This window comes from Aspergillus chevalieri, chromosome 6 (assembly GCF_016861735.1).
Source record: "Aspergillus chevalieri M1 DNA, chromosome 6, nearly complete sequence".
Classification (NCBI taxonomy): domain Eukaryota; kingdom Fungi; phylum Ascomycota; class Eurotiomycetes; order Eurotiales; family Aspergillaceae; genus Aspergillus; species Aspergillus chevalieri.
The window spans coordinates 393,609-419,346 of NC_057367.1; the positions used below are offsets into that span (position 1 = coordinate 393,609).

At 50.3% G+C, this 25,738-nt stretch overlaps 7 protein-coding genes across 7 annotated transcripts; 3 read left to right on the forward strand and 4 right to left on the reverse strand.

Annotated features, from left to right (window-relative positions):
* Positions 1–138: 138 nt before the first annotated feature.
* On the forward strand, positions 139–830 carry ACHE_60127S (DUF3237 domain-containing protein; the record flags this gene model as incomplete). Its single annotated transcript, XM_043281267.1, has 4 exons — positions 139–352; positions 407–616; positions 673–740; positions 792–830. 4 exons carry the CDS (start codon positions 139–141, stop codon positions 828–830), a joined length of 531 nt encoding a protein of 176 aa, XP_043138763.1.
* A 973-nt stretch (positions 831–1,803) lies between these two features.
* idi1 (isopentenyl-diphosphate delta-isomerase IDI1) lies at positions 1,804–2,804 on the reverse strand (the record flags this gene model as incomplete). Its single annotated transcript, XM_043281268.1, has 3 exons — positions 1,804–2,039; positions 2,094–2,432; positions 2,486–2,804. The coding sequence occupies 3 exons, from the start codon at positions 2,802–2,804 to the stop codon at positions 1,804–1,806; spliced, it is 894 nt and encodes a 297-aa protein (XP_043138764.1).
* A 2,700-nt stretch (positions 2,805–5,504) lies between these two features.
* ACHE_60129A (putative C2H2 finger domain protein (Ezf)) lies at positions 5,505–6,776 on the reverse strand (the record flags this gene model as incomplete). Its single annotated transcript, XM_043281269.1, has 3 exons — positions 5,505–5,553; positions 5,631–5,704; positions 5,766–6,776. 3 exons carry the CDS (start codon positions 6,774–6,776, stop codon positions 5,505–5,507), a joined length of 1,134 nt encoding a protein of 377 aa, XP_043138765.1.
* Positions 6,777–10,069: 3,293 nt separating this feature from the next.
* Positions 10,070–13,382, reverse strand: ACHE_60130A (uncharacterized protein; the record flags this gene model as incomplete). The annotated part of the gene is made up of 16 exons (XM_043281270.1): positions 10,070–10,516; positions 10,621–10,684; positions 10,755–10,789; positions 10,841–10,916; positions 11,117–11,145; positions 11,255–11,269; positions 11,403–11,421; positions 11,488–11,572; positions 11,679–11,727; positions 11,794–11,814; positions 11,874–11,916; positions 11,973–12,060; positions 12,163–12,443; positions 12,491–13,015; positions 13,065–13,202; positions 13,261–13,382. 16 exons carry the CDS (start codon positions 13,380–13,382, stop codon positions 10,070–10,072), a joined length of 2,037 nt encoding a protein of 678 aa, XP_043138766.1.
* Positions 13,383–14,051: 669 nt separating this feature from the next.
* On the forward strand, positions 14,052–18,979 carry VPS15 (ubiquitin-binding serine/threonine protein kinase VPS15; the record flags this gene model as incomplete). The annotated part of the gene is made up of 3 exons (XM_043281271.1): positions 14,052–14,265; positions 14,332–14,452; positions 14,506–18,979. 3 exons carry the CDS (start codon positions 14,052–14,054, stop codon positions 18,977–18,979), a joined length of 4,809 nt encoding a protein of 1,602 aa, XP_043138767.1.
* Positions 18,980–19,101: 122 nt separating this feature from the next.
* RFA2 (putative replication factor-a protein) lies at positions 19,102–20,000 on the reverse strand (the record flags this gene model as incomplete). Its single annotated transcript, XM_043281272.1, has 2 exons — positions 19,102–19,848; positions 19,905–20,000. The coding sequence occupies 2 exons, from the start codon at positions 19,998–20,000 to the stop codon at positions 19,102–19,104; spliced, it is 843 nt and encodes a 280-aa protein (XP_043138768.1).
* A 477-nt stretch (positions 20,001–20,477) lies between these two features.
* Positions 20,478–23,273, forward strand: DBP10 (ATP-dependent RNA helicase DBP10; the record flags this gene model as incomplete). The annotated part of the gene is made up of 1 exon (XM_043281273.1): positions 20,478–23,273. One exon carries the CDS (start codon positions 20,478–20,480, stop codon positions 23,271–23,273), a length of 2,796 nt encoding a protein of 931 aa, XP_043138769.1.
* Positions 23,274–25,738: the final 2,465 nt, after the last annotated feature.

The following is a 25,738-nucleotide window of genomic DNA, read 5'->3' on the forward strand; positions in this document are numbered from 1 at the left end:
GCATCTTGCTCTCCCCGCACCACTATGAGATGCCCTAATGTCATTGTCGGCATTTTCGGATGCCAACATATATAAGGTCTCCCCTCTAGTCCGAACTACTACTACCGTTAACTAGTCAACTCGTCAATTGTTAGCAAGATGCTCCTTAACCACATCCTCCCCCTCCTCTCCATCTTTTCCTTCCCCCTCACAACTGCATCACAACCATCAACCCCCAACCTCTCCTACCTCTACACAGCTTACGTCCAATGCGCCGGTAACCTACTGGAAGACCCCGGCCCCAACGGTCCAGCCGGCATCCGAAAGACAATCCCCATAGTCGGCGGGAACTTTACCGGACCGCGTCTATCAGGTCCCTCACATACACCCTACGTATAACCCTTAAAACCACTAACCGTATATTCAGGCCAAATCCTCAACGTCGGCGCAGACTGGGGCACCACAGACCCCGCGACAGGTATTTTCTCCGCCGACACGCGGTATAATCTCCGGACGAACGATGGGGAGGATATCTTTATTCGGACGTCAGGGCCGAAGTCGCCGTCCGGGCAATTGCATTTGAGGATTCTGTTGGAGACGGGGAGTGAGAAGTATTATTGGGTGAATAATATTGTGGGTATGTTTCCTTCGGAGTTAGATGCGCCTGGTGAATGAGGGCTAATGATGGTGTAGCTGTCGGGGTCTTGACGAATGTCGGGAAGACGGCGAACTCGTCGCTGCTTAAGATTGATGCGTGGAATGTGAGTGTCTTTTATTATGAGAAGAGGAAGGAAGAATTGCTAACGAGCCAGTTTGCATCGGATTGGAATACTACCAAGTTTGTACAGTAATCTCCGCAACGGTACTGAGCGTCCAAGTCAACGCATTTGTAGACTGTATATAGTCGTTTGCATATAGATATAGCCATTCAAAAGAAATGTACATATGTATATCATCCATCTCAATCTCAACCATACTTCTAGTCGCCGATTAAATCACGTGCGTCATATCAATTATCGATAAGCGTCATCTTTCATCTCCAACTCTCAACTCTACCTCCTCTGTACATAACTCATTCGATCAATCTATACAAAAGACATACAAAATGACAAACCCAGAAGACCCATCTCTCCAAACCCCCTACAACCCACTAATCAACCTCTTCAATTCGCGCCCCGTTCTAGTTGACGAGTACTCCGCCTGCTCCCTCCACCAACCAAGCCACGAAGATACTAACAAGACAACAGAATATACCACTCCCCCTCCTCCGAAAACAACGAAAACAACACCCCATCCCCCGAAACCAACCACCCCAACACAACCAAAAAACATATCTTCCTCACAACCCCCCTAACAGCCCCCCTCCTCTTCGAAAACACCACCTCCGACGCCCGCGACCACTGCGCAAACGAACGCACCTTTCTCTCCTGGCTACGGCTGTCAATGTACCTCGCCATCGTCTCCTCCGCGATCATAATCTCCTTCCACTTCCGGAACCCCCCGACGAGGCTCGAGAAGCGCATGGCGTTGCCGCTGGGGCTGGTGTTTTGGGTGCTTAGTCTGGCGTGTTTGGCGAATGGGTTGGCGAATTATGTGCGCACGGTGTGGAAGTATAGTCGGCGGGCGGCGCTGGTACAGAGTGGATGGAAGACGCAGATGATGTTTACGATTGTGGGGGGTGTGATTTTGGGGTGTTGTGTGTTGTTTTTGGTTACGGATGCGAAGACGCAATGAATTTTCCGGGACTGGATTGGTATCTGATTATATATGTACGTATGTAGGTTGTATGCAAGTATGTATGCAAGATTACATCCGCTGAATGCTTTACATCCGTCGAATGCCCGTCTCCCCCTTGTACTTGTCCAGCGAAGACGAACCGAGTTGGCTCCACCACTCGAACAGCATCGTGTCGCAGATGAGCTTGAACCATGGCGTGAAGATAAGCCCGGGCTCCTGAAACATCTGCTTCAATTCCGCCTCAGACACGTACTTCGCATCGCGCACTTCGTTGGGGTTGACATTCAAATCGACATCGGCCTGGATAAAGAGGATATAGTCGACTGTTCACGTTAGCTTGTCCCAACAAACCAATCCTGAATCGAAGGGTGACATACTTTCATGCTCCCCCCACTTTCCATCACTCGGCGCCTTATAATGAATGCGCGTGAAAAACTCAAACTTCTCCAACGGCACCTGCTCCGGCGGAATCCCCAGCTCCTGCTCCAACTTGCGCTGCGCCGCGCGCTTCACGCCCAGAATAGCCGCGTCCAGCTCCGCGCCTGTCTCTCCGGGAATGCCCAGCGGATGCGAGCAGCAGGTGTTGGTCCACATGTTGGGGAAGGTGATTTTCTCGGCAGCGCGCTGTTGCAGGAGGAGACGCTTGTTCGAATCGAAGAGGAAGACGGAGAAAGCGCGGTGGAGGAGGCCGCGGTTGATGTTTTCCATTATGTGGCCTAAAATACTTTATTAGCCAAAGCCAGGATTTTTGGTTGAATTGGGGACGTACAAGTCTTCTTGCTGGCACTCCCAATCGGCTTATCGTCATCGTCCAGGACGATACACACTTCATCCATCAAGCGCACCTGTTCCTCATCGTATCCCTCGAGCTCATTGCTCTCGCGCGCAGTCGTCGTCGAAGCCGTCGGGAAAACTTCACGGGCGAGCGAGGTGTCCACGTCGGGGAAAATCGTCGCCACGTTCTCTGCGGTGATCCGCGTCACGGTCTCGGTACCACTCATTTTCGATTTTGACTTGAGTGACTTGAAAATCAATTCCTCTCGATCTGAATCCGGGGTACGGTGAGACTCGGGGAGATGGAGGGCCATCAGTCAATAATAAATCCGCCCGCATTTCGGGGCGGTCAACACCGGCAAAATCACATCCAGGGTTCAGGGGGCAAACAGCGACGTTGTGTAGCACAATCGTGATTATTCTGTGCTTGTTATATTGTCACTGGCAAATAGTATCTCATCCGCTCTGCTGCAATGGCTGGTTGTATTGGGAATATCCAATGGCAGGTTTGGTATGAATGCAACATCAGTCGTTCAGCTGAGGGGAAGTGGCAGTATTGCTAAGAGTGATATGTGTTGGCTGTTGTGATTATGCTGTGTGACTTCGGCATTGGCCTATCATCGTGATACTCCATTGTCATCATGAGCGTGAACATTCCGTACGGAGTACAGTACTTTGTACTTGCGCTGACAGGTTGTACTGCGAGATACAGAGCCGACGCTGGAAGAAGGGTTATTCAGAGTTATTCTATCTAGCAGCTCAGATCGTCAACAGGATCAATTGAGTCCGGTTCACATGTCATGAGTACGATGTCGTGTACTCCGTACATACTCCGTAGAACAGAACATCCGGTAGACCAGGTAGTTCGAGCTCAGCCGAAAAGTACGAATACAACGAAACACAGACGATACTCCATAGAAGAATGACGGGAAAACTCCAAATCCCGGATCGGAACACTAGACTAACACCCGGTCAGACTTGTCCACAGAGTACTCGCCCCGTTCGTCTGCTGACTATTGGACAGACTAAGGAGGGATACCCGTAGTTACTCCGGTCCGTACGTATACGCAATTGGCATTCGTACGAAGTACGGAGTACATACTTGTACAAAACGCTGTACGCAGCACAGTAGCACTATGGTACTTGTACGGAGACTAACTCGATAGTGCGATCTTCAGGCTTCAGCAAAATCATCGGATAACGGTCCACGATGGCCTGTGTGTTCCGGTACCTGAACTGCTGCCCCCTACCTGCCCGGGGAGAAGACGCTGGCGCTGAGAGAGGGGTGGGGGGAAAGAGGGGACGAACAAAGAACCATGCTGACCATCGTGCGCTTGTTCTGCGCATAAAATTCATCTTCTGATAACTCCCGCATCCCGAGATGGGCCGCGGATCGAATTCCAGTTTTCCGTCGACCCTCTATTCCTGTTTTCTACAAGTGAGGTCTTTGTACTCTGTACTCCGTTGATAGTACAAGCACGGAGGATGGGATCCGTCAGCCGCGAATCCGGTCTCGCCTTTGGAGGTAGAGTAGTGTTGAAAAGCGTCAGAAAACCGCGCGCGCCGAAGGTTTCTTACCCTGTTGAGGATAGAGGTCCCCCATTGTGGAGAGACTGGAGCATGACTAGCTCAGGACGGAGGAGCGTTCCGGGGCTCCATCGGAGATAGCGATTGGCGTTTGTTTCTGTACCGGATTCACTTAACGGAAAGCCTGTGGATCCCCTCCGAAAAGTTCGACTGCGTATTCCGAACCGACTAAACCAACAAAAGGACGAGGTTTTTTTATTCAAATCATTTCAATGCTCTTGTTGTGGGCTCTTGGGTGTCGAATAATGCCTTTCACCTCCTGTTCGACGGCCCATCGCTTCGTGTGGCAGTTAACGACTGGTCCATCGGCGCTTTTCTCCTTCTCCACCGTGACCACGAAAGCAAGAACCGGTGGTCTCTGTCCTGTCTGCTCGCGGTGACGTTTCCGGTAAGCAGTACGGGAGTACGGGGATGGATCTGAAAATCTTTTCTATCCGGCGTCTGTCGCGAATGCCCGTCGATCCTGGACGTGACTTTCATCGATAGGTTCTGGCCTGACCCTGAGTTGGATCCATCTCGCACCATCTTCGGATAGCACGACTCGCAAACCTTGGTTAGGACCCATCCAGGCGACGGACGGATCTTAAATCTTTCCCGGACGGCTAAGAGCCCGAAGGACCCAACATTTGTCAAGGCACTCTATCCATCCTTTACCCATCACCTGAGTCGACCTGAAACAATTGGTTGTTGACAAATACAGTATGAAAGCCGTGGGCACAATGCTATTCAAATCAAAATCAAATTGTGAATCATGAACAAAAAATTGGTCTGGCACCAGGCCATAACATGCTATCCAAATCGGTGACAATGCAGCCTCTGGGGCTCTTCCGCTGTCAACCAATGTGAAGCGAAACAAGAATAACAAAAAAGAAAAAGGACCTCTAGCCTCAAGATGATCTCAATCAAGGGCCGATCATTTGGGCCCCTGCACCAACGCCTAACTCTATCCCCCAAAATATGCTGAATCTAGAAGAGTTTCCAAAAACGGCTGTCAAAAACGAGAACGCGAACAGAAGAACAGAGAATAACCCAAATCATGCCACCAACTCAATCGACAAAAAGTAAACAACTTCCCAGGTCATAAATTCCATGGACCCGTCTTTCATAGTATCTCATTCCAAAATGAAGACAAATAGATCGTGGTGAGTTTCTTGCCGAGGTACTCCGTACGTATTCGGAGCAACGTCGGAAGATAGGTAAGATTGTTAGTGCGCCGTCTTGCGGGTCACCATAGTGGTCACCAAGAAGAAAAAAAAAAATCCCGTCAATGTAGGTCGTTACTATATTCAAATGCAAAATGATTTCGACCCTCCGGATGATCGTACCAAGTCACCAAAAGGACGTTAGTGAAATTTCGGCATTTGGTTCTCTCAGCCGCGGCCGCGGACGAGGGGTCCGGCCCAATTCTATCGTTTAGTTCGAGAAATTCATATGGAGAGTTTGGGGCCTTTTCGGCTGCAGCCATCGGTTCTGTGTCTGAAAAAAGCAGCTCTTGGTCAGTGCCCAAGCTCATATGATGTTGAGGCAAATAGTGAAGAGCCATTTGTACACACCTCGACAGCGTGTCGTGTCTCGTGAAACGACGACCGCATCCGTCACAACCGAATTTCCGTAGTCCTTGGTGAATCTGTAGCACATCCCGAGTTTCAGTAAGGATCAACTGCTGATTCAAAGCTAGGGACACTAACACTCTCCATATGCCGCTTCCGATCCGTCTTCCTTCCGAAGGTTCGACCGCACAACTCACATTGATAGACGCTCTTGCGACTTGGGTCGTGTCTCTTCTCGTGCTCGCGACGGTTGGAGCGCCGGGTAAACCAAGCCCCGCAAATGGAGCACTGAAGGCCGCTGGTAGCGCGAACGGTGGTCGTGCGTGGTTTCAATACCGGAGGGGATTTGGTATTGTCTCTGTCGGTGTCCGAGGATGATTGTGTGGGTTGTCGTTCAGTATTAGGGGTCTCGGGGGTATTTCGAGGCTCCTGTTTAATCTTGATCTGCTGGTCTTGTTTAACGAATGACCGGTCACTGTTGGTGGTGTTGGTGTGTTCCGGTAGCTGTGGGTCGGAAAGGCCATCGTTGAGGACGACCTGCGGCATAGGCATCATCATCATTGTCGATGTTTCGAATGGATTCCTATCCTCAGGAATCACGGGTGGACTCCAGTGCTCGTCCTTGATGAAAGTCTCTGGTGGCGTAGTGATGTCCGAGCGGGGTGTGGTCGACCAGTACCCAAAAGACTGGCTTGACAAGGCACTGTGATGGTCTCCCCGCTCCATAACAGAGCTGTAGCTGGGCGACGCATTGAGTGTTTGGGCGCTGTACAGACTGAGGGGGGATGCGATCTCATGATAGGGTTCGTATGATGATGTTGTGGTCGTCGTTGTCGACGGATATTGCCCAGTCTCCAGGTTATGCTCTTGTCCCTGTTGTAGAGGATCGGAAGGTATGGACCAGCCAGTTGTTGGGAGGGTGGTGTATGGTTCGGAAGGAGGACAGAGCCTCAAGTGACCAGGGTGGGATTCGAATCCACAATGAGCAATGCCCAACCCAAGGACAAGAGGGTACTCAGCGTAACGAGCGGAGACTGGGGAAGATTCTGAGGGTAGGGAGGAAGCGTAGGGATCGAAGGCCATATGGCTTCCGGACCAGGCGCGGGCTCGAGGCGAAGATGGAGAGAAGGAGTTGGGGGACCAATCCATGTTGAAGCGAGCGTAGTGTGTTGCTGTATTGGATAGGCAACCCAGGCAAGCAAGAGGAGCAAAAAAGTAATGAAGAAGTAATAGAAGGATGATATATACAAATTGAAATCTATAAGCCACCGGATCAGAGGCGAGGGAAAGAGGCGTATATAAAGCCACCAAGGTCAACAGCAACGCTGCTAGACGGGCACAACCGCGGCGAACATGGGTGACTGTGGCTGATGAAACGAAAGACCAAATAGGAAAGCAGCCAGAAGAGAGTAAGAAGATGACGCCTATGAAGAGATGGAGTGACTGCCTGGTCTGTAAAAGACAAGGCAGAATCGGAAGAAACGGAGGTGTGTAGAAGCGGTGGACGAATGAAAAAATAGTAATAGTAAAATAAGAATAACAAATAAAATAACGTACTCCACATGCGAATGTAACACACGGGCGAATGTAACACGAAATCACTCCGCCGCGACTTCCGATTTCTACTACAAATTTCACCACACCCAACGATGCCTCAGAAACATGATGAAAGCCAAGTAATATTGGCCCTTCAAGCTATGCAAAATGATAAAAATCTAAGCGCTCGAGCCGCTGGCAGGATCTATCACGTGGATCATGTGAAGCTTAGTCGCCGCCGGGGTGGCATGCGATCACGATGCAATATATCAGCCAATTCACGGAAGCTCACTGATCTAGAGGAATCAACAATTGTCGAACACATACTTGATCTAGATTCCAAAGGGTTTCCTCCTCGGTTGTCTGGTGTGGAAGATATGGCCAACAGACTACTCACAACGCGCGACGCGGGACGCGTTGGGGTAAACTGGGCTAGCACCTTTGTCAAACGGCACCCAGAGCTCACAACTCGTTTCAATCGGAAATATGACTATCAGAGGGCTCTATGCGAAGACCCAGAAGTTATTGGTCGTTGGTTTACACTTGTTCAAAACACAATTGCGAAGTATGGCATCCAGGAAGCAGATATCTATAACTTTGATGAAACTGGGTTTCAGATGGGAGTGATCTCGACTACAATGGTTGTCACAAGCTCTGAACGACATGGCAAGGCAAAAGCAAAACAGCCTGGCAATCGCGAATGGGTCACAGTGATCCAGGGAGTTAATGCTCGTGGCTGGGCGATCCCGCCATACATCATTGTCAAAGGTCAATATCACCTTCTTTCTTGGTATCAGAATAATCAACTACCAATGGATTGGGTTATCGCTACATCAGAAAGCGGTTGGATAACAAATGAACTCGGCTTGGAATGGATCAAGCACTTTGACAAATACACAAAGGCCCGAACAATCGGTCGTTATCGTCTCCTGATCCTTGATGGCCATGAGAGTCACCACTCAACCGACTTCGAGCTTTATTGCAAGAATAACAACATTATTACACTCTGTATGCCTGCACATTCGTCCCATGTCCTTCAACCTCTTGATGTCGGATACTTTAGCCCTTTGAAGATTGCTTATGGTAAGCATATTGAAGGGCTGATGCGGGCGCATATTACCCATGTCACCAAAGAAGATTTCTTTCCTGCATTTTACGCCGCGTACCAAGCCACCATGACAGGAAAAAATATTGAAGGTGGTTTTCGAGGGGCTGGACTTATCCCCTTTGACCCTGAGAGGGTAATATCTAAGCTTGATGTCCGATTCAAAACGCCAACACCATCAAATTCACGACCGAGTACCTCCCATAGCTGGGTCTCTAAAACGCCAAATAACCCAATTGAAGCATCATCCCAGACAAACCTTATAAAACGCCGAATCTCTCATCACCAAGATAGCTCTCCAACATCAATATTGAATGCTGTTGACATCCTTGCGAAAGGCACGACGAGAATAATGCATAAGATGGATTTGATGGAAGCAGAGATTCATGATCTTCGGGCGGCAAACGAGGCCCTTAGCAAACGCCGGAGGGCTAAAAAACACGTCTAAGGAAAGGAGGGTCGCTTTCTATACTGGAAGCTCAGGAATTAGGGGATCAAATGGAGGTTGAGGTGCAACTAAAGGAGGAAACACGCATTAGGGCTGGTCGGCGACCACGGACTGAGACACGCGCGCGGCGCTGTGGCGATTGCGGAAAGGCCGGACACAATGCGCGTTCCTGTCAGATAGTAGTAGAGATGTCTGAGGAAGATGATTCTGAATAGTATTAATGGAATTTTAGTGCATTGGTGGAAATGTTGGAGTTAACATCGCGGCGGAGCGATTTCGTGTTACATTCGCCCGTGTGTTACATTCGCATGTGGAGTACGTTATAATAGAAAAAATAAAAACAGAAAAGAAACCGGAAATCACTGTAGAAAGTAAAAGAAGAGGGAAAAAGAATAATAAGAGAAAAAAGTGGAAGGAAGATCCCCGAAGAGAGGGAAAACAACACAGACAGGAAAAGGAAGAGGGATGACCAGACAGCTGGAGCCAGACAGATAGGCGCGAGTGACAGACACCAGAACCGGGTCCAGACGATGCACGATGATTTAGCGCCGGAGTGAACGACAGAAGGGAATTTTATTACGGGTCGTCCGAAAGCGTTGCGATTGATTCATTAGGGCAGGCGATCACAGCCACGGTGCCCTATACAGCTTACTAGTGATGGCTATACACTTTAACAGAGACTGACAGCCAGTAATACTTGTATTATATGCAAGTATATACAGATTATTCCAAGCATATTCACTGTGATCTCTTTGCTGTAAGTATTTCAATTTCTGTTTCTGCCCTGATGCACCGTCCTCACCAAATGGGTATAGTCTGTCCCGACAGTCTGGTAAGGGTCTTGGCAGTGCGTGTCGCCAAATGCATTATTCTGGTTAATTCGTATTGTTAATTGTGTATCTTTGGCTGTTAACTGAGAAATAACACGAATAACAAGAATTGACTCATTCAGGGCAGTGGCAGCTGTCTGCAACCAGCGGTTGCCTATTTAGGAAGGAGTCATAGTACTTTGGTAGAGCACTCTGGTGCTTACAATACGTATGCTATGTAGAGCACGTTGTACGGAGTCCTGAATATCTATGATATGATTGAATTGTGCATTATATTGTAGAGTATTCCAAATATCAAAGTGATCTATGAGTATCCATGGTACGCTATGGAGGACGGCATCCACGGTTGTGCGTTGTGCGTGCCCATATCCCCTGTGTCCCGTCCGCTCTCCACCATCGGCCATTTCTTCCCCTCTTCTCTTTTCTTTTCCAGCCTCGAGTCATTCTGCCATATCGTCGTATCACCCACTCTCACTACCACTACCGTCACCCATTCTATACTCTGTACTCTACTCGTACACAGCTAATGCCTCCTCCGGACAGCCATCAGCGCAACCACCCGATCCACCTGGATGCGCAACCGATCCACCTCGTCGATCACATCCGCCAGTTCAACCACATCTCGACCGGTCTGTTCCGGCGCTGGTCCACGCGCTTCGGGTTGTCCTCCCGTCTTAGTCTTAGTCCTGGATGCCCTACCAGGATCAGGCCCTAACACCGTCGGGCCCTCGTCCCTGTCTATAAGCGGGTCGTGGTCGTAGCAGCATCTCCTGGTATTTGTGCTCCTTCGTCTAGTGGTAGTTGTCGTATCGGTGGTGAGGGGACGGTGCCGTCGGATGGCTTCGTAGGCCCGTATTAGAGCGACGAAGGGCAAATGTGTTGCACGGAGTAGGAGAATGCGAACGCGTCGGATAGACTCTGCAGAGAGGAAGAGCCGCAGAGGTCGGATGCACAAGAGGGGGATCAAGTTCTATGTTGCATTGTAATCGTTAGAGGCTCCCAAATGTGACAGGTTGACAGGCGAGATGGGGCAGCAATCATCTACATGACTCGAAACAGTCTACTTGTACTCACCATTGGCGGCATGAAGTAGGTCAATCGTCGAGAATTGCTGCTTTCCAACACGTAAATGGATAATCTAGACCCCGGTTTCAGTGATTGGTGCATTGAATTCCAATTCTTTAGTTCCGCTTCCGCTTATTACTCACTGGAAAAGATATTCCTCGCGGGCATGCGACATCACCTATCCCGGTTTAGCTACTTCCGTTATAGCCACGGGTTAACAGCGACATACACCCTCCAAACTCATACTCATCAAACTGACCAAAGAGGAAATTAACAGCAAATTGGTCATAGAGACGAAAATCAGCCTGCGAGCATCATTAGCCGTTTTCCCCTCCAAGGACTGGCCACCGCATCCCCGGAAATCTCCAACTGCACAGTCCACGCCACGATGGATTCGAGAAAAGAAACGTGATCAAATCCGTATGCGACCATATTCTTTTTCTCAAAGAAAAATTAAAATAACAGTAACACCCTCTACTGTACAAGTAGAAAGTGGCGCACTCACATCAAACCGTAGCCGAAGATCGGGGAAATCTAAGCACATTAGCGCCATCTCCAACAACACACGACAGCCAACCAAACTCCGGACAAATTCAAAACCCGATGCATGACAATGAAAGCGTTCAATGAAATATGCACTTACATCATGAGCAATATCCTATGTGGACCAATCAATCATGCATTAAGCCACCGTTAGTGAAGAGCTCAACGTGCATCCAGAGCCAACCATTTTGCCCGGAATTTGAACGATAGGAAGAGATGCTACGAGAGGAAAAGGGCAGTGAACGCACAAATCCCAAGACGTTTGATCTGCCTTGCGTTAGTATTCTCGCAATTTTGGGATCTGTGGCTTTTTTTTTTTTTTTCATCGCGTACCCAAAGAACACCTTGACCAGGATCCATGACATTTGTTGGAGAGTCAGTCGGTCTCGCGCCAGCATCGTGAACGTTGTCAGGAACCCTGCAAGTGATCATCAATGGTTTGTATTCTTTAGCTTCTCCACAGTGTGGCATCGTGGCTCAGCACGTATAGAGTTTTGAGTGTATACCCTGTACGGCTCACTTACCTAGGTACAGCACGATTACTACGGGGATAAAACGGAAGAACGCTTTGGTCTAGAGGGTTCGACAGTCAGCCTTACTGCCTTTCGGGCGCTAGTGATGTAACTAGGCGTCGGATACCATTTCCTTCAACACCGGTATCTATGCATAGAAGTGTGAGTGGACAATCCAGAAATGTTCGGGCACTCCGTCGGGCATACCAGACTTCCAAAATAAGAATTCAGGCTAACGAGCGAGCAGATTCTGTATCGCGGTTAGTACCCATACGAAGTACGAAACCTTGTCCCAGTCGAATATACCTCGGGACAAGAAACAATGCTTCCAAGGATAGGATATCAAAAGAAATGTCCGTGATAGAATCGCTCTCCTTTGCCAGTCCCACAATTCCTAATGCCCGTTAGTGAGCAATCTGACACGGCCGGTCCGATGGCACAGAGCACAGTTCAGCTGGGCACGAGACTGCTGAATGCTGCAGGCAGAATGACTCACTTGCAATAACAAAGGCAAGCCCCGTGCCGATGATGCCCAAATTCCAGATCTTCCAAAAGTCCATCTGGTAGAACGCCACTCCTGCGTCGGTCATTCCGCTCAATTCATCGTATGCGAATGCCGTAATCCAGATGTACATCAGAGCCTCGAAGACGCCTATCCCTGTTGGCTTTCTCTCGACCAGGACGGCATAGTAGAGACACAGAAACGAGACGAAGAATCCTGCTTCGAAAGCTTTACGGTACACGGGAACTCTTAGTCGTGAGTATGGGTCTGCCGTTCTATAAGATGTTAGTCTGTAACAGTATCCAGTAGTGTCAGGGCATACTTCTCGTTGAAGAAGTGTGGTCTCTTTCTCGAGTGCACACTCAGCAAGTCCCAGAATACAATCTCGCCCTTCCAGATATTATCGATGATTCTTTGGACAACCTTCTGACTAAGAAATTTTTTCGCTTGAGCTATAGTCGCAATCTCAAGGGCATTCAAGCCAAAGAACAGGGAAAGCCTCTCGTAACAAGGATCCTCAACATATCCGGCCTCTCGCCCTGATGGAACATCCTCGTTTTTTCTTCCAAGAAAGCGGGAGATATACGAAGACCTCCGCAGCGGTGCTCTTTCTATGTCATGCGAGTTACCTTGTTCTTCAGTCCTAAATGTTCTGTCTCTCTCTTCCAGGGAAAAAGAAGTGGAGCTGCGCTGGGGACTGGGAAGCTCCCACAATAGAAACTCGATTTCTTCATCCTTGGTCAGATGACAAAGAAATTGCCAGGCTATATATTCGCAGGCAAATCCACGGCTCTCGTTCACACCCCAGTCTGTATCAGCCGTGTTTTCGAATTGCCATTTCAGGATCCTGCGCATGTCAGCTAACCACTGTAAAGATAGAGTATGCTCTATCATACATCAAGGCAGCGATGATTAATGGATTGCGCGAGTTGTCGGCAAGGGAATATATAAGCAACCGGATATCATGACCATGAGGGGATGATCTCAATTGCTCAAATGTATAAGAGACATCCGGGATCGCATGGCTCAAGTAACTGGTGATAGCTCAGTCAGAAAATTGATAGTAACAGTGACAGTGACGAATGAGCTTACTTGGATAGCTTTCGAACCACATCAACGAGTGGCTCATCGTCCTCGATGATCGGGATATCCGGAGCTTCTTTCTCGGTTAGTCGGGTGGATATATAAGAAGACCCCAGGCTGTCAGAAGCCATGAGCTCTCGATTTATCTCAGTGGCAATTGATACGCTGTGTTTATTAGCAGGAGATCCCGGTCGTAAACAAGCTCCGCTCACCATAGATATATATCCGCTACTTGAAAGTTGAATCGGGTTGGTGAATACAATAAGATATATCCTGGTAGCAAAATAAACGCATGCGATATCAGTCGTTTACCTAATTGAAATAAATACCAAGGAAATGCACGCCATGCAATGCTTATATCTCTGGCGTTAGCACAATAATGTTCCACCAAGTGATGATGAAGTGTCCTTCTAGTTTCACCACCAATATGTATTCGACCCCAAGACGCCTTATCAGTCACTTATCTTCCAATGATACAAGCAATAGACCATCGATCATAACGTATAAGATTCTCCTAAGACTGATCGATCTCAAGGAATGCCATCACCGTCACCACCTCGCCTCACCGCCTCAATTTCCCACGTGATTTTATCCCCACGCGTCGTCGTCTAACTTCATTCGTCTCCAAGTATCCGACATTAAGCACGACTCAACGACAACAGGTGTCGTTGGCTCAATAATATCCCGCGGACCTGGTCACTGTATCCATCAAAGTGACCATATTCCTGCTAGTCTCAATGTGGATGATGACCACTACCATCCACCACTCTACCTCCGTGAGATGAAGTGCTCTCGACACCATGGGACAAGGATACTCCCTGACAACCCTTTCGGCGGGATCTGCCGGGATCGACGTGCCCGAGCTGTCCGACCTGGTGTATGAGAAGTCGATGGGTGGGGGCCGGTTCATGAAGAGCATCCGGGCTCGGCAGCGGAATGGCCTCGTTTTTGTAAAGGTAATTATGAAGCCTTATCCGAGTATGAAGCTGGAGCCGTATATCAAGGCTATTAATCGTATGTCCTTTTTTTTTTTTACTTCCTTGGGTGTTTGTGGAGTGGAAATTGTCTGACAAAGGATAGGGGAGCGCAAGTTGCTTGCGGATGTGCCAAATTCGCTGAGCTACCAGAGGATCCTGGAAACTGGTACAGGGGGTTATCTTGTTCGGCAGTTTATTCATAGCTCGTTGTATGACCGGATAAGGTACGAACGTGCTTGATTCTAGTATTTCAGATTATCCCCACTAACGTGGACAGCACCCGTCCGTTCCTGGAAGACATTGAGAAGAAATGGATTGCTTTCCAGTTGCTCTGTGCTCTCCGGGACTGCCATTCCCTGGATGTTTTCCACGGTGATATCAAATCGGAAAATGTTCTCGTCACGTCGTGGAATTGGCTCTATCTCTCGGACTTTTCGTCCTCTTTCAAGCCAACATTCCTCCCAGAGGACAACCCAGCGGATTTCTCGTTTTACTTCGATACTTCTGGGCGACGGACATGCTATTTAGCTCCGGAGCGGTTTCTTGAGGCCGGAGAAGAACCGGGCAGCAGACATGTTAACTGGGCCATGGACATCTTCAGCGCTGGCTGTGTGATTGCAGAACTGTTCCTGGAAGCACCAATATTCACTCTCAGCCAAATGTACAAGTATCGAAAAGGCGAGTATAGCCCGGAACATAGCCAGTTAGCCAAGATTGAGGACCGGGAGATTCGGGAATTGATCCTTCATATGATCCAGCTCGATCCGGAATCGAGATACTCCGCAGACGAGTACTTGAATTTCTGGAAGAACAAAGCTTTCCCGGAGTACTTCTACAGCTTCTTGCATCAGTACATGTCTCTGATGACCGATCCGTCCTCTGGCAGGGCGCAAGTGGATGCTGAGTCGGCGAATAGGGGAGAATCTGATGATAGGATAGAGCGCGTCTACTTGGATTTTGATAAAATCTCTTACTTCCTGGGGGAGTCGTCCAAGTCGCCCGAAGATGGCTCTGGCCGGATCGATTCCAGGCTTACCGGCAACATGTTTCCTGTGCAGCTGGATCTGCCGCATTACGGCCATCCAGCCTCAAAATCTGAAGGGTTACAAACGGATGATGGCGTGTTAATCTTTCTGACGCTTGTGGTATCTAACCTACGGAACACAGCCAGAGCGTCCGCTCGTATCAAAGCTTGTGACATTCTTCTGGCTTTTGCAGAGAGATTGTCAGACGAGGCCAAGCTGGATCGCATTCTTCCCTATGTTATGATCTTGCTGAATGACCGGACAGACGCGGTGAAGGTTGCTGCTATCCGTACTCTCTCCCAGCTTCTCGAAATGGTCCACGTGGTATCCCCGGTTAACGCTTATTTGTTTTCCGAGTATATCTTCCCCAGGCTTCAACCTTTTGTGTCCGGCTCTAGCTCCAACCCCAGCCCCATGGTTCGAGCTGCCTATGCATCTTGCATTGCATCGTTGGCGCAGTCCTCTCTCAGGTTCTTGGACATGATCCAAGTTCTACGATCCGACGCGCGTCTACCAGCTCTAATTCCAGCTGGATCCGAGCCAAGATGGACCGAAGATGCTACTTATCACAACCTGTACGACGTTGCGAGGATTGACCTGCTCGACTACTTCGAGGCCCATACCAAAGCTCTCTTCACGGACACCGATGCGTCTGTCCGCCGCGCCTTTTTGGGCTCAGTGTCTAGTCTCTGTGTTTTTTTCGGCAACTATAAGACCAACGAGGTGATCCTGAGCCATCTGAACACCTACCTCAATGATCGGGATTGGATCTTAAAATGCGCCTTCTTCGAGGCCGTCATTGGTGTTGCCACCTACGTTGGAAGTACCAGTCTGGAGCAGTACATACTGCCACTGATGGTTCAATCCATGACAGAACCGGAAGAATTTGTGGTGGAAAGAGTCATTCGCTCTCTGGCCGCAATGGCAGATGTCGGGCTGTTTCAGCGGTCGACGACGTGGGATTTGCTCAACATCACTTTGCGATTCTTAGTCCACCCGAGTATTTGGATCCGGGAAGCCACCGTGCACTTCCTTGTCAACTCGACTAGGTTTTTATCTATTGCTGATAAATACTCCATCCTCACGCCGATGATTCGACCATTTCTCAAGGTCAATATTGTGGGATTCATGGAAGCTGAAATCCTTGATGCATTGAAGAAGCCGATTCCGAGGAACGTGTATGACATGGCTTTCGTTTGGGCATCTAAGGTTGAGAGAGGCGTCTTCTGGAAGTCGACCAGTCGTGAGAGTTTGTTTAGCCTAGGCAGCGGTGATGGTTATACTGCTCGAAGCCAGAGACATGCTGGACTCTCGATGAATTCGCAGCCAAAGAATGAAGAAGATGAGCAGTGGCTGTCTCGATTGAGAGGTCTGGGAATGAGCTCAGAAGATGAATTCAAACTGCTCGCACTCCGCGAATACATTTGGAGAGTATCGATGCGCCAGTCCAAAGACTCAACTGCCGAACCGACTTTGAACGACATCGTCCCTCTTACGCAATACGGGGTCACGCCGCAGACAGTCTTCTTCGATAAGAACCAGAATCTCAACCCTCGGCGAGGCTCATTGAGCATGCCTGAAAGCGCTAGGAATGGGGAACAGAGGCCGCATACCATCACCGATGCGCTGTTGGATGCTTCTACTACGATTGACAATGTACCTAATAATCGACGCAAACACTTGCGGTCGAGAAGTCAAGCGCAAAGAGAGACAGCTACGCTGACAGTCCCACGACATGACAACATTCGGGGAGAATCTTCGCTTGCGTCATCCCCAATGGCCTCATCACCAGGTGCTCCTGGGTCACCACCTTCCTCTGACACTGAGCAAAGAGGATTAGGGACCCGAAACAGTCCCACCCAGGATAATAGCTCATTGTCACCGACTGATGCTGATCCCATTCTGAAGAACTTGGGCGGTGTGCAAAGAAAATCGAGTGCTATGAGTCTATTAAACCGGAAGGACCAAGTCAAGGCCGATGCAGAGACTAGCATGAGCTCTGCTAATGCAGTTGGCAAAGTTGACTTGCCATCACAACGGGAACGACAGCAATCACCCCTTTCGCTCACCCATGAGAGGAAACCGCTCGAGTTCGAGCCGCCACAATTCCATGCTAATCATTCCTACGGGAGAGATGATCCTACGGTCTTGCAATTGCTTGACAATGTTTTTGTGGAAAACTATCCCACTGACTTCTTCGATCTGGGGCCGTACGTTAAGGAAGTCGACCCGCGACGCCCAATCAAGAAGGCTAGCGGCCAAGATGCGAACAAGGTCTGGAAACCAGAGGGCGGGCTTGTTGCCATATTCGGTGAGCACAGCGCTGCTGTAAATCGCGTCGCGGTGGCTCCAGACCATGCATTCTTCGTGACTGCGTCGGACGACGGCACTGTCAAGATCTGGGATACCACCCGTCTGGAAAAGAACCTGACCCCACGCTCCCGCCAGACCCATCGCCATGCCCCGGGGGCGAAAGTGAAGACATTAACGTTCATCGAAAACACGTATACTTTCCTGAGTGGAGCCACTGATGGGAGTATCCATGCTGTCAAAGTTGACTATCATAATGTTAATGATACCGTTCGGTACGGCAAACTCCAACTCGTCCGTGATTACCAACTTCCTACTGCTGAGGACGGGTCGCCAGAATACGCCGTGTGGATGGAGCACTTTCGCGCCGAGGCACAATCAACCCTGCTAATCGCAACCAACACATGCCGCATCCTAGCCCTGGACATGAAAACCATGCTCCCAATCTACTCATTACACAACCCCGTCCACCACGGTACACCGACCACATTCTGCTGCGACCGCAAGCACAATTGGTTGCTCGTGGGTACTACACACGGAATCCTAGACCTCTGGGATCTCCGTTTCCGCGTCCGCCTCAAGGCATGGGGTCTCTCAGGCTCAGGACCAATCCATCGACTACAGGTTCATCCAACCAAAGGGCGGGGACGATGGGTATGCGTCTCTGGCAGCGGGAGCTATGGCAACGAAATCACCATCTGGGACATTGAAAAGATCCGTTGTCGGGAAGTCTACCGTGCAGATTCCCCGGCTACGGGTACAACCAGAAACAACGGCACGCACGCCCACACGGTTGCCAACACCAAGGACTATGAAGCTTGGCACGTCGACGGCGACAGACCAGAGGGAATGCTAAGCCGCTTCGCAACAACCGGTCCACCGTCATCAGGAATGGAGCCCTCCGGCCCGAATAGTGCTAGTCCAGCTGGTATTTGCGCGCTAGCTGTGGGATACGACTCACCCGACGACGGCAAAGACAACACGCACAGCACGCGCTGCGGGTTTATTGTTTCCGCGGGTTGTGACCGCAAAATCCGCTTTTGGGATCTTGCTCGTCCGGAATTCTCGTCAATCGTCAGCGGCCTGGACCCCGTGTCTGAAAACAACGGGTTTACAGGGAGGCCACGGTACGAGCTATCGCAGCCGAGCCCCAATATGCTCATCACGGCAGAGTATCTGCCCAGCAGTAATTCCTCCGCTGGAGCAGGTAGTGGCGGGATCGGGACAGGGGGCGGCAGCAAGAGCGGAAGGAAAGGGGCGAGTGGACGTCCACCACGGAGTACGGTCATTAGTCTACAGCAGCAGCAGTTGCTTAAGAGTCATTTGGACTTTATTCAGGATGTGGCGGTGTTGAGGGTGCCGTATGGGATGGTGATTAGTGCTGATCGGGCTGGGATGGTGTATGTATTTCAATAGTGACCTGTAATGATAATGAGTATCTGTTCAAGTTCTCTTCTACTCGTTTATTACCCCGGATAGATGGATGCATGTCAATGGATAAATATGATCAATGGGAATATTTTCATAACCGGACAACGTTAATGATACTCCAGAACCGCCCAGGTATACTCATCAACCGTGGAGAAAATCACACCCGCAGAAAGCAATTCATCAATAGCCTGTTGCACATCCGCCATTGGAAGTCCCAGTTTCGTCGCTATCACCTGCATATGCAAACCCTCGTTACTCTGAAACTCAGTCTTGAGCAGATTAAACACCCTGCGCGCCACAGGCGACATGGCCGGAAGCCCTTTAGCCTGTGCCGCATAATCATCCATACCACCCATCGCAGCATCACCACCGGCACCAGCACCGGCCCCAGCCCCAGCACCACCGGGCGGCCCACGAGCAAAGAACAAATGCACAGCAGCAGCCTCTAGCAAATGCACATGCAACTCATTAATATTCCCCAACGGCCGCACACAATGCGCGCTGACAAACCGCTTATTCGCAAACGCGCGCATGCGCCCAAAGACCCTCGCATACCCATTCAACTCGACCTGGTCCTTCCCCGGCGCGCCAGGGCCCTTCCCATCATCCGTCTCCATGGTGTCCTGCGCCGTGCTCGTATCGATCCACTGCTTGACTTCGATCTCGCCGGTGCCGTCGTCGATCTTGTAGGTGACGTTTGTGGTCTGCGTGCTGATGTTGCGGACTTGGCCGACGAAGGTGATGGAGGAGGCGTCGGCACCGTCGATCTGGTAGTTTGCTTCGGGGTAGGGTTGCGAGGCGTCGAGAGCTTGTTTAATTGTGATTGGCCGAAGAGTGGTGTTGTTGAGGTCGCCCTGCGCATTAGAATTAGCATCATGCCTTCATGCTTAAGGGGAGTGAGGGTCAGTACCTTTCCTCCTCCTCCCGGACTGGCGCTCATCTCGCCAGGCATGAAGCCGCCCCCTCCAAATGAGTTACCGTAATCTGCATTGTCAGCATGTTCCATAAGTCCTAGTAGAAACAAAGCTTACCCATTTTATCCGTTATTAAAAGTGTGCAATATAGTGATGTGCACTGCAAACAGAGCTCGATGCCATTTTACCAATTCGGGACGCCGGACGTGTTAGACGCGTCGCGGGGAGTGTTTATTCTGTTTGCAGCATTTGCTTAGTTTGAGGGAGTCTCGGAGGAACTTTGCTCCCTCACCGCCCGGGACTTTTTTTCCATCGCCGAAAAAGTAAAAGTTCAAGATAAAGACCAGACGAGGAGCTTTGCAAAGGGAGGATTTTGTTCTGTGAGTTGCTATAACTGCATTGAAAAAGCTATCGTCCTCGCTGACAGCTGCTCATACAGTTTGGTTGGCGATTCGAACACGCATTAAATCTCTGTCGACCGAGAACGAGTTTTCCGCTTCGCAAGACGATTGATTCGCTCAGCATACAATTACAGCACAACAACTAGTGTCGCACCGATATAAACCAAAATGCCGCATCGCGCGGCATCTCCGGCAGAGTCGGAGAACGAATTTGACATTACCAGTGCCCTATTCCATCACGACAGCGACTCCGACAACGAGCAAACCGTGAAAGCGCCGAAGAAGCAACAGAAACAGGCACCAACGCAGAATCTCGATTTCTTGGGAGCAGAGATCAACGGCGACGATGACGATGAAGACGATGAGGCGTTCATTGCCGCGCAGCAGACATCCGCGAACCGCAAAGGCGCGAACCTCAAGGGCCGTACCGTAAAGAAAGGTGGTGGTTTCCAGGCGATGGGCTTGAATGCGAATCTGTTAAAGGCTATCACCCGTAAGGGTTTCTCGGTACCAACTCCGATTCAGCGCAAGACGATCCCTGTGATTATGGACGATCAGGATGTGGTTGGTATGGCTCGGACAGGTTCGGGGAAAACGGCCGCCTTTGTTATCCCCATGATTCAGAAACTCAGGAGTCACAGCACCCAGGTTGGAGCAAGAGGGTTGATTCTGTCTCCGTCACGTGAATTGGCGCTGCAGACGTTGAAGGTTGTCAAGGAGCTGGGGCGCGGGACAGACCTGAAGTCTGTTTTGCTGGTTGGTGGTGACAGCTTGGAGGACCAATTCTCTATGATGGCTAGTAACCCTGACATTGTCATCGCCACGCCCGGCCGTTTTTTGCATTTGAAGGTGGAAATGGAGCTTGACCTATCGAGTATCAAGTATGTGGTATTCGATGAAGCCGATCGTCTTTTCGAAATGGGTTTTGCTGCTCAGTTGACGGAGATTCTGCACGGTCTTCCCTTCACTCGCCAGACGCTGCTATTCTCTGCTACATTACCCAAGTCGTTGGTTGAGTTTGCTCGTGCTGGTTTGCAGGAGCCTACTCTTATACGTTTGGACACTGAGAGTAAGGTCTCTCCGGACCTGCAGAGCGCGTTTTTCTCTATCAAGAGTGCGGATAAAGAGGGTGCTCTGCTTTACATTCTACACGAAGTCATCAAAATGCCAACCGGGCCGACGGGCGTTGCTCAACCGTTTAATGAGGAAGGAGAATCTAACAACTTTAAAAAGTGCAAGCGTGAGCGGCTCAACAACGCTGTTAACAAGGAGTCGCCCACTCAGCACTCTACTATCGTTTTCGCAGCGACCAAGCACCACGTTGACTATCTGGCGAATCTCCTGAAAGAAGCCGGATTCGCAGTGTCCTACGCATATGGTTCTCTGGACCAAACAGCACGGAAGATCCAAGTCCAGAACTTCCGGATGGGTGTTTCAAACATCCTAGTTGTCACCGATGTCGCCGCCCGTGGTATCGATATCCCCATTCTAGCCAACGTCATCAACTACGATTTCCCCTCTCAACCCAAGATCTTCGTCCACCGTGTCGGCCGTACGGCTCGTGCGGGTAAGAAGGGTTGGAGCTACAGCTTGGTCCGTGATGCGGACGCCCCCTATCTTCTCGACCTACAGCTCTTCCTGGGACGGAAATTGGTCCTTGGTCGGGAAAATGCCGGGAAAGCCAACTTTGCAGAGGACGTGGTTGTCGGTGCGCTGCCCCGAGACGGCCTCTCGCGGAGCTGCGAGTGGGTGGGCAAAGTCTTGGACGAGGATGATGATATCAGTGCCCAGCGGGGAGTTGCCGCCAAGGGTGAGAAGCTCTACGTGCGCACAAGGAACTCTGCCTCCCTGGAGAGTGCCAAGCGGGCGAAGGAAGTGGTTACATCTAACGACTGGAGCTCCATCCACGTCCTCTTCAATGACGAAAGCAGTAACCTCGAAGCGGTGCGGGAGCAAATGCTCGCACGGATTGGAGGCTACCGCCCACAGGAAACCATCTTCGAAGCGAACAACCGACGAAACGGCAAGACCGCTGAGAGCGACGAGACAATCGACACAATCAAGCGCATCCGCACTTCCCGGGATAACAAGAAGAGGCGTGCAGAGACAGATACCGGAGCATCAGAATTCGTCGACAGCTCTCTCAAAGAAGGTACCACAGCCGGCAAAACCGACCAAGACGCCTCCCCCGAGAACGAGGACGAAGACGAAGCAGATGGTGTTCCCGATAACATGTCCCTCGCCTCCGACTCCGACCTCGAAGTCACCTTCTCCTCCTACTCCCAACAACAACAACAACCCAACGACACCTCCAAACCCACCGCCGCCTCCTTCCAAAACCCCGAGTACTTCATGTCCTACACCCCCACCAACGCCAACCTCGCCGAAGACCGCGGCTACGGCGTACACTCCGGCACAAACGTCAACTTTGCGCAAGCCTCCCGCAGCGCAATGATGGACCTCGGCGGCGACGAAGGCGCCAAGGGCATCGGCGAACCACGCACCCAACTCCGTTGGGACAAGCGGCATAAGAAATACGTCGCTCGGCAGAATGACGAAGACGGCTCCAAGGGCTCGCGTCTCGTCCGCGGTGAATCAGGCGCCAAGATCGCCGCGTCGTTCCGTAGCGGACGCTTCGATGCGTGGAAGAAGGGTAAGCGACTTGGCCGTCTGCCGCGTGTTGGGGAGGCCGAGGCACCCAATCTCGCTGCTGGGACGCATATGGGCGGACGACGGTTCAGACATAACAAGGATCAGGCGCCCAAGGCTGCGGATCCGTTGCGCGATGACTACCAGAAGAAGAAGAAGAAGGTTGATGCGGCTAAGGAGAGGAGTATGGCGAAGGCGGGCGGTGCGGCGTCCAACGGGAAGAGTGAGATTAAGAGCACGGATGATATTCGCAAGGCGAGGAAACTTCAGCAGAAGAGGAAAGAGAAGAACGCAAGACCTTCGAAGAAGAGGTAGTCTTGTTGTTTTTGGTTGTATATACTTTGGGATATACCTGGTGTTTGTGGATAGATTTAAAAGTGTACATTTGCGACAATTGCTCTAGTAGATATACCTAATAGTATTTCGTAGGCCTTGGTGGTATAACGCGCCTTCGTAGTATTACGGAGCACTATGCCTTAAATCGTTAAATCGAAAGGCTCGCAGGCTCGCAACTCACGGAGAAGATGTGAGGCCTTAGCAAGCACTATCAGCCGACTGATAATACCTCACGCACATTGGACTCAACAGGATCTGGCTCGAATAGCCTGGCTATTTCCATCTGGCATCATGCTATTCCCCATATACTCTTGTTCACGCTGCCACCGGCCGCTGCATGCATACCCATAATGCAAGAGCTCAACCAACAATCAAGACAAAGCAACTTATCCGAAATAGCCGATGGAGTAAGTTGCATAAAGACGAACATGATCAACAACAGGGATCTTCCCTTCGCTTATCTGGATCTGAGATGTATCGCATTTCCATGGGGGATACAAATAGTTTGTGGGGGATGAGTTGTATGTACTCCGTACTTGGATTGTAATAGAGGTCAGATGCGGGTATGTAGACTAGAATCCAGAAAGAACATTATAATATCGTCAATTACATGATCAGTCAAATGAGACGGTCTCGTGAGGAATGAATTGATAAATCTAGATTCTGGAATGCTGAGTTGAGGGGAGGTTGACAACTCGTAAACCGGACTAGTCACATCCTCACCGACAGTTGCTTTCGTATATTGAACTGCATGGACTCCCGTACTTGTACAATAACTCGACATGTTCTGTAAGTAACTGGCCATTAGTTCTTGACAAGCTGTCGTTTATTCCATTCTTGGAATTATTCGCTATTCGCCCTGGAGGCTTGTCTCGCCCGAATAACTATCGCTTGACGCGGGAGCATTCTGGGGCTGTTCCTTGTTATTATCGGATACGACGGTGTCTTTTCTCAATTGGTCTGCTGCAACTTCAGCCCGGCAATAGATTCCGAGTGTGTGGCGAGTCGCACAGCTGGTGCCGTGAACAGGCAGATGTATTTAAAGGTAAAGACTACAGGTATGTATGTATACTCCGGGCCGGATCGACTGACAGGCCCGTGCGGTCCGAGTGTCTGGGAGATCTTCTGTGTACTCTGCACTTCGTACTGTGTACGGAGTACTCCGGACTCCTAACACAGCCGCTCCGTGATTATTGCCATTCAGTCGGTGGTTGACGGAAGCAGCACGGTCCGGCAAGATGACGGGGGCCGCTTGATTGGCGACGCCCCCAGGGTGGTTTGGTTCGTTCTTCCCAAGCATCGTGAGGTGAGATCCGCGCAAGGATGTTGCGGGTTCATGCAATGCATATGCGATGCTACATCTCCATACATCTGCTAGTTGCATTGATATAACTTCGTAGTATGCCAGCTATGTTGCATCGGATCATCAATATGCATGCACGTATAGGTGAACGGAATATGTGGACGTCTGTCAGGATAGTTGGAGGAAAGTCGTTTCAGCACAAGCGCGCCTATCTCCTGTGCGATGTTCACCGTCAGCTTGCGATTTGAGCCCTCAGGTTTTGCCCTTACTTCGCCTTCTTTTTCATTCGCGAGTTCAATTCAGCTGCAGAGCTCTGCATAGTAATGGACAAGGCCTAGCACGGTAGCCATGGTCACACCGACGCTACTAGCTTTTCATGAACTGGGAGTAGATGCTGCTGGACTTGGACGCATCCATGTGAGCACATCATGGCCAATTGTCCATGTGCCGGGTTGTTCTAGTTCGGCCACGAACTGCGCTATTGCCACTTGTGCATGATCTGAGCTACCATCCAACATTAGGATGGCGAAGTATGTACGGACTCACACTTCAGATAATCAGCAGGGAAGCAACGCCATGCATGCAGTACACCGGCATAGACGTTACGGCGCAGTCACTCCGATTTTCGAGTCCATAATAGCACCAGGGGCGCAAAGCGTTCCAGACTTTCTTTCTCTTAATACTCCGTAGTAATTTGGCCAAGCAGACTCAACCGTGATGGGACCCTTTCGGAGGATTTGTCTGCGGAAAAGGATAAGGATCAGCATCTCTCCGGGTCGAGTCCATCACGTAGTACAATCCAATAGTCTGTATCACACCATACTACTCAAAGTAGTGTCCTTCTGGACTCATGGTAGACATTCCGTTGACATCAGGGACGGTGAATTTCCAACCCTCCCCCCTTAATCCGCCATCCGGAGCGAAGCTGGGTCCATCGGGGAGACTAGGGTGATTAACCCAGGACTGAATTAACTCGAGAAATATCCGGCTGGGCGAGAATCGGCGTTGAGAGGCAGTGTCAATCCATTCCAACCCCGGGGCTGAAGCCAACGAATTCGTCACAATAGCGTCTTGATAGTTGCGGCTTACATGACAAATCCAATAGTATCGATCCTTTCCCGTCTGGGCGATGCGTGTTTCC